The 11,956-nt window shown below is 40.5% G+C and overlaps 1 protein-coding gene across 1 annotated transcript; it reads left to right on the top strand.

Moving 5' to 3' along the window:
- Positions 1-993: 993 nt before the first annotated feature.
- On the top strand, positions 994-9,805 carry LOC140850177 (olfactory receptor 4C46-like). The gene is made up of 2 exons (XM_073239948.1): positions 994-1,000; positions 8,871-9,805. The coding sequence occupies exons 1-2, from the start codon at positions 994-996 to the stop codon at positions 9,803-9,805; spliced, it is 942 nt and encodes a 313-aa protein (XP_073096049.1).
- The last annotated feature ends 2,151 nt before the right edge of the window (positions 9,806-11,956 follow it).

The following is an 11,956-nucleotide window of genomic DNA, read 5'->3' as shown; positions in this document are numbered from 1 at the left end:
CTCACAGTCTACACACTCCCATCTTCCACAATGGCCCCAGTGTGAGAAACCTGGATCATTGTAACCAGACTAATACATACAATAACAACAGCAATAAAATCATGGTAATTCTCAAGCCAGAGGATTCAGCTAGGTTCAAAGTCCGGTGCAGATTTTGTTCAAAGCTCCCTCATTCCACAGGTGGTCAGTAGCCGAGGGTTCAGAGCAATCATCATGCAGCAGTGGCAGCTGGGGGACAGATCCAGGTCACAGGGACTGTAGAAGAAAATAACCTTAAGGGCGATAACATACATGTTTTAATAACACCAGCAGAGGCAAATCTTGCCCATCAGGTAAAATGCACATGAGAGTGGTCCTGTGATAGGACAGTGGCAGGAATGGGATCTCATCCCAGTCTAGTACATGACTTTCACCCCCCTCCCTGTGGAAGTTACAGATGGGTCAATATATAGGGCTAAGGGAGGTACATGCACTGGCCATAAAGATAAAACAAAACTTCCCCGCAAGATGCTCTTACCTCCTGGATGTTTTGGATACACGCCTGTGATCTTTGGGGTCCACTCTGCTGTTACTACAGAAACAAATAGGAGGCCAGCTTTCAGGCCTTTTCACCAAGGACCAGCCATTGCTGGTCCATGTGTTGAAATGTCCAGGGCCAAGTCCACTTGACCGGGTCTCCAGCTTCAGCACAGTTGCTCTGATGCCACATCCTTGCTTCAATAACTCCTCTTTGGTTTGCACATACAGTTATATAGGAGAGGCAGCAATGTGTATTAGCATGTCCACAGGGCTCAAGGCTCCTTTTCAGGGCTTCTCATTCAAATGCCATAGCACTGTTGGTTAGTGAACTGACTGGCCACATGGGCTGTCGGTGTCCGACTTCAGGCCAGATTTCAACAAACCATTCATTGTACCTCTCTATCATGCTTGCACCAGTAGGGCTATATGGTACATACAATTTATTCCTAACTGCTGCACCCATTCTTGTAACACATGCCCAGTAAAGTGGGTGACTTGATTGCTCTCAATCACCTGTGGCTGCCCATAGACTGCAACAAGACACACTAGGCCCATCCTGGTGGTTTGTGATCTGCATGATGTGCAGGAAAACCAACCAAGAGTCCAGTAGCTGTGTCCACACAAGTCATGGCACACCAATATCCTTCTGATATGTGCAGAGGCCCAATATAGTCTATCTGCCACCTGACAAGAGGTATCCGTCCCTTTACTATTGTCCCATGTTGTTGCAGGACTTGGTGTAAGTCCCTCTTAGGGCACACAAGGACTCCTACTGGGCTCCACTGACTTCTTCACAGATCAATGGCCAGCCCCACTGATGGGCTACAGTCCACACTGTCATTTGCCCCACATGGAACAAATGCTGATGTAACTCCAATGGGGGTAAATGCCTTATTCCCAAAGGGATTTGTGCTTTCCCTGTCTAATTGCCTTACCCCATATCCATCTATCACAGCAGGGGTCGCAGGAAACCACCTGGGGTTGCCATAAATCAGAGAACATGCAGCTCTTGTGTTCGCCAGTGCCAGGACTTGTGGTACATTCACTGGGGACCAGTGAATTGCTAATTCTACATGTGGCCTCTGGTCCCCACCACATCCCCCAAGGTGGGGGGCCCTGTCTTCCCCCTCAGTTAAATAACTATGTCCAATTGCCCTCCTGTGGAGGTGGAGGCCCAGCTGGGGTCTTACTACTGTCCCCCAGGAAGTCTTGAAGACACGCAGGCTGAACACTGGGCCTTGCCTCTGGCTTCCGTGTCCTGGACTCAGCAGCTGGAACCACTGCCTTGGCTTTAATTGCTTCCACAGCTCTAGAAAGATTCTATTGGGCTGTCCAAGAAGTTTGTCTTTCACTGACCCCACTACTATCAAATCAACCCACATCTGTGTACTGGAGACCTTCACGGGGCCCTTTGAACCTCTTCTTTCAGTCACAGACTGTATTTCCATCTGTGCTCTTATTATTTCAACCTCCTGCAGATCTACTATAATATGAGTCAACTCACTTATGGGTTGCCATATGTTGGAGGCAAGAATAGTCACCAGGGACCCAAAGAGGCATTGGGGAGCTGCATGGAGCACCAGATATTTCATTCCCATGGTGAACAACTCCTCCTCGGGGCCCTGGGGGTCCATATTATAGATGATGTTTCTCATGTCCAGATCCCATAGAACCTACTGGAGCTCTGCATATGTTTTCTAGCTAATGGGAAATTTGGGTAAATCACCCTGATTAGGCCAAACTGCCCAAAGGGTTGCAGTCAGCAAATCAAACAGCACATGATTCTCTAGGATCTGATGGGCATTTTGTATCCTCTGCCAAAACAGAGGGTCATCAGGGAAGCCAGTTTCCCCATTTCTTACCCATACAGAACAAAGTCCTCTACTCCTAAATCTCAAAGGCACAAAAGCAGTGTATGGAGAGGTTCTGAGTGCTTCTGTCAAAACCAGGTGCTGGAATCCATGAGCTCGCCTGGTTGTTGGGGTGGGACACGGAGGCTCTACAGGCTGGGGAGGGGGCGGCTCCTCCCCCCCACACCCCGAGAAAACCACAGTTGTTGCGTCTTTATTTCTTAGCTACGACCAGGCGGGCTTTCAGTACAGGAGGGGTTGCTGTCTCCGGCGGTGGCCTCGCAGCAGCCCCCTCCCCGGCCCCAGCTCTCTACCATCTCCAGGGTGAAGGCACCACTCTTTCCTTCCTTTGCACCTCGCGTTTTTCTGCCGCCTCCTCCCGTGTCTCTAGCGTGTCTCTCAGCAGCACAGCCTCAGTTTTCCACACCTTTCCTTCCCTTTTCAGAGCATCCCACAACTCGTCTTCCTGTTCTTCCAGTCAGTTCTGAGCTGAGTCCCTCTGGTCGGTAACCCTTTCCAAGGCCACAAGAAACAGCCACCCCACATACTCCTGCAGCCCCGTGACCAATCAGTTCCCCTGAGCCCCCCTATGTTGTGGAGGGCCAACTCTGCTGCCTCTGGTGTCCCCACCCCTTCCCAGGTCTGGGGAGGGACCATGAGGCACTACCCCGGACCAGATACCCCCTGGGGAGTCCCCAGGTGAATCCACACCAACCACTATGGGGATCCCTGTGTGAGGCCCCACCACCAACAGTGGGGGGTTTCCCAGCTGTCTCCCCACCACCCAAAGGGGGGTCCAAGGGTATTTCCCTACCATCCATAGGGGCATCCCACCCGCACATTGTGCCCATGAAGACAGATTCCGGGTTTAAAGATCCTGCCGACTCATGTTGGAGGCAACTTTTGGGGGAAGTCTCGGGGTGAATCTCCTATGAAATATGGGAAACTGAAATAAGTGAAGGTAAAGAGCATGTTGGGAGAAACCATTTTTATTGCTCGCAGAGTGCTCTGATGTGCTGGCCAGGCTTGGCTCTGACCGTCTCCTCTGGCTGCAGCTCATGATCCACAGCCACAGGGTGCTGTCTGCTTCCTGCCTGCCTCTTCCGGGAGAAGCTCCACTGGTGATGGGCAGATGCCAGACCAAGTAAGTATCAGGAAAGGAGGGGGAAGAGAGAATGGCTGTTTTCTTTCCACCCATTGCCCCAGATTGACGAGAGGCTCTACAAAACAACTATTGATATGTAGATGGACAGACTAATTGGAAGATTCTGGAAATTCAGTCATTTACCCCACATCTGGGCCAGAGTTGATGCACTGACCGGCCATGACCAGGTTTTGTTACTACTGCTTCCTTCCCTCTGGGCCGAAGCCACTGCTGCCCTTGCCCTCCCAGAGCCACCGACCCTGCTGCATCCACCGCACCCCCAGTGAGTCACTGCAGCAAGACCAAGTTCCTGGTTCCATGGGTGGTCTGCACATAGCTGCACCTTATATGCCAGTATCACAGCCTCGCAGAGCACCTGTACCAATGCACACTCAGTGTTCAAAAGTTAAAAGCCTTTCCTCTAAGATCAAGAACAGCACAGGGATGCTCACTCTCACCAGTTCTATTTAACACAGTCCTGCAAGTCCAAATCATACCATTTGGGCAGTGAATAAATAAATACATAACATATGTATGGGAAAGGAAGAAGTTAAATTATCTGTTTACAGATGATGGGATCTGAAATATTGGAAATCCTAATTTGACCAAATACTGTTAGAACTAAATGAACCCATTAATTGAAGGGTATAAAATCAACACACTGAAATCAGCTGCATTTCTATATTCTAACAAGTTATTTGAAGGAAAAATTAGGAAAGCAATCCTATTTTCAATTGCTTCATAAACAATGAAACACTAAGGAATAAATTTAACCAAGGAGGTGAAAGATGTGTACACTGAAAACTCCAAGAAGTAGATGAAAAGATTAAAAAAGAAACATATAAAAAGAAAGATATTTCATGCCCATGGACTGGAAAAATTAATATTGTGAAAATGTACATACAACCCAAAGCCATCTACACATTTAAGAAATCCCTATCATAATTTGAATAGCATCTTTCACAGACATAGAAAAACCTATCCTACAATTTATTTGGAACCAAAAATACCCCAAATAGCCAAAGCAATCTTCAGAAAGAAGAGCAAAGCTGGAGGCCTCACACTATCTGGTTTCAAGTTATATAACCAAGCTTTATCATCAAAGCAGTATGGTGTTGGCATGAAAGTGGACAATGGAAGTGAACAGAGAGCCCAGACATAAACTCACACATATACCGTCAACTGACGGCTGACAAGGGCACCAAGAACACACGATGGGGAAAGAACAGTCCCTCCAATAAGCAGCTTTGGGAAAACTGGATATCCACATGAAAAACAATGAAATAGGGCCCCTATTTTAATTTGAAATGATTCAAAGACAAATAAGGCAGGTGATACCATAAAACTCCTAGAAGAAAACATAGGGGAAAAGACCTTTAACTCTAGTCTTGGATATGATTTCCTGGGTTAGACACCAATAGTGCAGGTAAGAAAATCTAAAATCAATACATAGAACTGCATTAAACTGAAGAGTTCTGCACAGCAAAGGGAACAATTAATAAATTGAAAGGCAGCCTACAGAATGGGAGAGATAATTGCAAACCGTGTAACTTATAAGGAGTTAATTTGAAAATATATAATAAATTCAAACAACCTAATAGAAAAAAAAAAATAACCCAATTAAAATTGGGCAGAATACCACCATAGACTTTAGGGCAGATCAATGTTTATTAGATTCACACAATAAGCATATACCATAAGAAAAAGTTAAAAATTGAACTGTCAATTATTTAAAAATGCTCATCAGATGGCATCCTTTTAAAAAAGAGAAGACAATCCACAGCCTAGAAGAAAACACACTACATAAAATATAAATTTTAATAAAGTTTAAAATGATTATTTATTACTGTTTATTGAAATTAAAATTAAATATAAATTTATTTTAATAAAAATTTATATATAAAAACTATATTTACATATAACTTTATACTTTTATAAATATATATAGCTTTAACTATAAATTATATATAAAAATTATCTATGTAGTTATACAGAAAAAATATATATGTGAAAAAGACATAAATCTAGAATACATAAAGAATATTTACAATTTAGTAATAAGAAACCTGGAATTGCTATTTTTAAATTGTGCAGAGGAGATGAAAAGAAACTTTTTAAACTTACAAAAAAATAAGATACACAACTGGGCAATAAGAACATGAAAAAAATGCTTAACATCATTAGTTATCAGGAAAAACAAACTAAAGTCACAATAATTTATCACTACATGTCATATAGAAAGACTAGAAGGAAAATAACTAAAAATAACTAAATACCAAGTGACAAGAATGTGGAACACTTCTTGTGTTTGAAATTGGAACTCTCTTCTTCTGTTTTGACATCTGTCTGCATTCTCAGTGCTGTCTGCTATTCCATACCCACCATACCATGGGTCCCAAAGATAACTTGGAGTTTCTGTTTACTTGCATAACCCTCTGATGACTGTGAAAAACAGCTTTTGGCATCAAAAACTTCCAAATTGGAGCTGTACCCTCCCTCCTTTATCTCTCAAGCAATCAACAGGGGGCTTCCAGTGGGTTTAATGGTGACATAGGGAGAGAAGTTCTGCCTGTGACAGGAGGCCACAGCGAAACTGCAGTACTGGTTCCCACACTGGACTTGGGCCACCTTGCTATTCACATGACATTCAACTTCTTAGAAACTCAAGTTTAGACAGAGGAGGGAGACACACATGTTTAGGTTCCAAGTTCAGGGAATACAATTCCCCATTAAATTTTAAAAAAGGATGTTTCTCAAACATGTGTCTCTAGAATATGTTTCTAAGACAAAGCCTTTCCAACAGAAGAGATAATTAATTCCTGGGAGAGAAAGTAGCAGCTACAAGATCCTTAACCTTTATGAAAACCTCTTTAAATATCCATGCAGTGCAAGGGGAAATGATTTTTGGTGACCACATCTGCAGAGCAAGACTCATCATGGGGGAAATGACCCATCTGAATGTATCTCCTCCGCTCGTTCTCACTGTTGCCTACAGGGTCAGAACGATCTATAGAAGATCATTTATCTATACTGTTTCAAATGCATCCATTCTAAATTCAAATACAGGTTTCTATTAAACAGGTTTCTGAGGCTATAGGCTAGAAGAAAAGATTTATATTTATAAAAACACTTTCTTAACAACTTTGATGTTGAATAATCTGAGTAGTTTCTTTCTGAGTATCTCACATCTTTCATAATGAAAGTTACTTATTTCAAGAAGAGGTCAATTTGAAGATGGATTGTTTCTGAACACCTCCAAACATAATTAAGTTCATCTAACTCTGTACGGTAAGTTTTTTACTGGGGCAGATGCACCTCAAAGATTTTTACTTTATGTGTATATATAATCATTATATGTCAACACTTTTCAAATGTAGTAATCAGGCATTTATCCTCATGCTAATTCTTCAAAAGATAGGTTGCAAATAATGTTAACCTATTTTGAGAGATTAAGAATTGGAGACTCACAGATATTAAGTAAATGGTGGGACCCAGTTCACTAATATTAAACACTTTCCATTGCCCAAATGAGACATCTCCTTTAATAATTAAGACTAAATGTGAGACTGAAAACAAAATTTAAGTACATTTCACCTGCAGAAAAGGCCTAAATATGAATATCAAATAACACAAATCATCAGTTGTTTAGTCCAACCATGAATGTGGAGCACCCTTCCTAGGATGTGTAATATGAGTCTTGTGGCTTCTTTAAAACTAGAACTGGAGATGAATCCTGACCTTCAGCATGGTTAAATGTTTCTCTGTATCATCACTCAAAATGTAATTCTTCCTGTCTTGGAGCATACACACTCATAATAGATGAGTCCTCCGTGTGTCCACAGCAGTGTGGAGAATATGTTCATGTATCTTTCCTCTATCAATTCTCATTAATAACCTGTCAAGTGGATATTTTATTCTCACTTTATAGATGAGGAAAGAAGGACTAAAGATGCCAAGAAGTAACTCCAGGAGAAAGAAGTTGCAAGTGGAAGAGGCAGATTCCAGTCTGGTCTTTCTGAGCCTCAAACCAATACACAACCACTGTGGCTGTCTTTTTCGACATTTGGCAGAACAGTCAGGGGCCCAGGCTCTGGAGGAGAACTGGGGAGGCAGGAAAAGGGGCGGAGGGAGAGGCCAAGAGAAAAGTGACTTTCAGTGAAAGCACTACCACATTTTTATTAATATCTGGAGATTCCAATACGCTAGTGTGTGTGTTTGTGTGTGTGTGCATCTGTTGATGAAATTGTTTCGGATACACCAAAAATATTACTGGTTCAACATTGATTATTATAACAATGGAGGACATGGATTAAGAGTCTGGAGGAAGAAGAAGATACCAAGTATAATCTGACCTAATCTTAGCTCTGCCCATTATTATTTACTTTATCATGAGCAGGACACTTAACTTTTCTATGCTCTTATTTCCTACTCTGTAAAATAAGAATGAAAATGGTAATCATCTCTTAGGTTTGTAGTGAGAATTCCATAACCAAATGTTTGCAAAATACTTGGAGCCTAGTAAGTATTCATTGAGTTTTAGTTAATATTACAATTATTGTTACTATTAACATAGCATCTGAGATTGTTTCCTCATTTGCAGAATGGTTGAAATAATACCAACTGTAAAAGTTGCTACCATACTTTACACATAGCAATCAATTACTAAAAGTATGTTTATGAGCTATTATAATGGTATGGGAATTAGACTCCATGCATTATACATTCTTCACACTAGCTCCGGGATCCTTTCATTTAATTCCCATCACCAATACCCCTCTACCCTTCATTATATTATACTATATGAATATACTATAAATAGTCTGACACTGGGTTTCTGTCTCTGGTTTCCGTCCTCTTACTGAACCTCAAACCACTTCATCCAAGACACCCCAACATCATTAGTGGAGTTATATCCAAGAATTCCCTTTCCTCAAATTCCTCTTCATCTGTCCATTCATATTCTCAATTCCTCTTTATCGTCCCCCATCTCCAAAGAATACAGGGAAGAATCCTTAGCTTTGCATTTATGGCCTTTAAATCCATGTTCTACCTCCCTTTTCTTAGTTACCTGCCAGGACATATTAGGCTCTAAGCTGCCTCAGACGACTAAGTGTTCACAAATGATCACTGACTCTGTGTCTGCAAAAGTTCCTCATGTCCACACTCTTAACAGAATCTTTATACAGGAGATAATTTAGGTAATATCCAAGAACTCAGAGCTATTTACTATCTCAAAAACCCTCACAAGAAATCACATTCAATAGAATCTAGGTAGTTATTATGTGTTAGATGCAGAAGCTTAATAAATTGGAGGTTGTGTTAATAAAAACTAATTTTTTTCAGGTAATGTAATTAAGATAATATGAAATACGTGGAGAATAGAAACAACGTGACAGAATTTGTTCTACTGGGGATCACAGAGAATCCAAAGATGCAGAGAATCGTATTTGTTGTGTTTTTTCTCATCTACATCATTTCTGTGGTAGGAAATATGCTCATCTTGGTCACCATCACTGCCAGCCCATTACTGGAAACCCCCATGTACTTCTTCCTGGCCTATCTCTCCTTTATTGATGCCTGCTACTCCTCTGCAAGTGCCCCCAAACTGATTGTGGATTCACTCCACGAGAAGAAAACCATCTTATTCAATGGATGCATGACCCAGATCTTTGGGGAACATTTATTTGGAGGTGCTGATGTCACCCTGCTGACTGTGATGGCTTATGACCGCTATGTGGCCATCTGCAAGCCCTTGCACTATACAACCATCATGAATCGGCGGGTGTGTGGCCTGCTAGTGGGAGTGGTGTGGGTGGGAGCCTTTCTTCATGCAACCATACAGATCCTGTTCATCTTCCGGTTACCCTTCTGTGGCCCAAACATCATAGATCACTTCATGTGTGACCTGATTCCTTTGCTCAATCTTGCCTGCACTGATACCCACACTCTAGGGCTCTTCGTTGCTGCCAACAGTGGCTTCATCTGTCTGTTAAACTTCCTCCTCTTGATGGGCTCTTATGTGGTCATTCTTCGCTCTCTACAGAACCATAGCTTGGAGGCGAGGAGAAAAGCCCTCTCCACCTGTGTCTCCCACATCACAGCTGTGGTCTTATTCCTTGTTCCCTGCATATTTGTGTACATGAGACCTGCAGCTACTTTATCAATTGATAAAGCAGTTTCTATATTCTACACTATGATAACCCCTATGCTAAACCCCTTAATCTATACCTTGAGAAATGCCCAGATGAAAAATGCCATTAGAAAATTGTGTAGTAGGAAAGCTGATAAATAATTGTTTATTCAACTGATAAATAAATGATTCTAGAGTCCCCATATTGATTCAACTGAGGCAGAAGACAAAAGAATAGTTTGGAAGATCTCTGTAGGAAATGCACATGTTATTAAAAAAAAGATGAATTTCTAAAAATCATTGATTTTGCATTGAAAGGGACAGAAATGGGTGCAAGTAAAGTAATAAAAGCTTAACCTAAGACCATAGTTGTCAAATTCTGCCAAATTAGTTCTACTAACTTCATTCATGATATGGATTAATAAACTTTCACTTTAATACAATAAATGAAATAAAATAAATAAAATATATGTGTACTGAGCATTAATCTATATAACAATTCAAAGTGGTAAGCACTTCTATTGTCCCCCATTGTACTGAGGAGAGTATCCAGAGGTGCAGTGAAGAGCTAGTAAGGAGAACCTATCTGTTCCCTCAGACCACACTCTTAGCCTCTGTGACACCCTGCCAGGCAATGATGATAGCAAGGTAAGGTAATTATGTTATTACAATGAATTCAGCTAAGGATTGTGCTGCAGACTATATATATATATATATATATACATATATATATATATATATATATATATATGTATATATATATATATATATATGTTATCAGTTATAATACATATTAGTTCATTGTATATCACTAAATTATAATATTTCATTAATAACTTCTTATTTTCACATGGTAACATAGTTGATGATAATGGGTTGACTGTAATATTGTGATATGTGATTATTTTAGAAATATAAAAGCAATGGGTCAATTAACCTTTAAAGGGTATGTGATGAATATTATGCCATATTCCCAAATTTCCTTGTAGGCTTCAGAATCATGTTGTTTTGCTAATGACCATTATGTTGATGACCATTGAGAAAGTGAGATGAAGTAATTTTTGTATTTTAAATTAAAAGAATATTTCAAAGTCACAAGGGATTTCTATTTATTAAATATATAGTCATACCCTATAAAGTACTTGACTGCTACATAATGATAGTGTCTACAAGTAGAACAATGTTTGGTGCATCATAAATATTGAATGAATAAATGTAAGTATAAAGTAAGATGAATAAAGTCAATAAAATATGGAGCAAAAAAATGATACTGGAGATTTTTTCTCCTACTTTGATTCAGACTCTAAGGAAGATTCTAGCTAGACTTCTTTTGGGAACCACAATTTATTTTAACTCCTGTTTTACTGAAATGAGAAAGAAATTGAAACTGAGATTCTCAGTGAAAGAGCAAATAGTTTGCCTTGATAATTCTCCCGCCTTTCAGCATTTTCACCTCTTGAATGTGACTGTTTATTTTTCTCTGTTAATGGGTTTTATTTTGGTAGCATTTCATTATGAAAAGATGCTTTTAAAAATACATAGCTCTATCAATAAGCAAAGCAATTCCAGGATAAGTATATCCTGTTCATTGCTTCCCTCATTAATTCATTAATCAACAAATATTTTTGAGCTCAAAGAAAGTATTAGGCCCCTTGATAGGGGCTGATGCTTTAGTGGTGAATAAAGAAAACTGCTGGTCTTGCCATCAGAGAACTCACAATCCACTGAGAGAAATTCAAAAGGAAGCTTGAAATTCCAGTATTATGTTATAAATGGTAAGACAGTGGAGGCCCAGGTGCTATGAAAGCAGGTTTGTGAGACAGACAACAAAGACATAAGGAGTCAGGAAGAGTTCCCAGATGAAAAGACATAATAATGGGACCCAAAGAATGCAAAGAAGTCAGCAGAGCACAGAGGCATCAGTTGGACTGAGACCATTCCAGGAGAGAGAATGCGTGATACAGTCCAGAAGGTGATAATAGCTAGGAAGAAACCTAATGAGTTCAACATAGCTGTGGTTGTTAATCCATGTTTTCATTCAGTTGCTTGTTGAATACCTACTGTTTCCTGGGCACCATGCTGGACACTAAGCTTATAAAGGGTAAATAGTAAGATCTGAAGATGAAGAGATAGGAACAGGGAAGATCAAGAAAGTTCTCATAATTGTGTTAAGGCCAATGTTAAGTATCATGGGGAAAACACTGGAAGATCTTTTAAACAAGTGAGTGGTGCAGTTTGATTTTGAGTTTTAGATGACAATTCTGTGTGGGTTATCAGAGTGGAAAATGGGCTGAAGGGGCCAAGACAGGGAGA

This window comes from Manis javanica, chromosome 6 (genome assembly GCF_040802235.1).
Source record: "Manis javanica isolate MJ-LG chromosome 6, MJ_LKY, whole genome shotgun sequence".
Taxonomy (NCBI): domain Eukaryota; kingdom Metazoa; phylum Chordata; class Mammalia; order Pholidota; family Manidae; genus Manis; species Manis javanica.
This window is presented reverse-complemented; position numbering and strand designations above follow the sequence as displayed.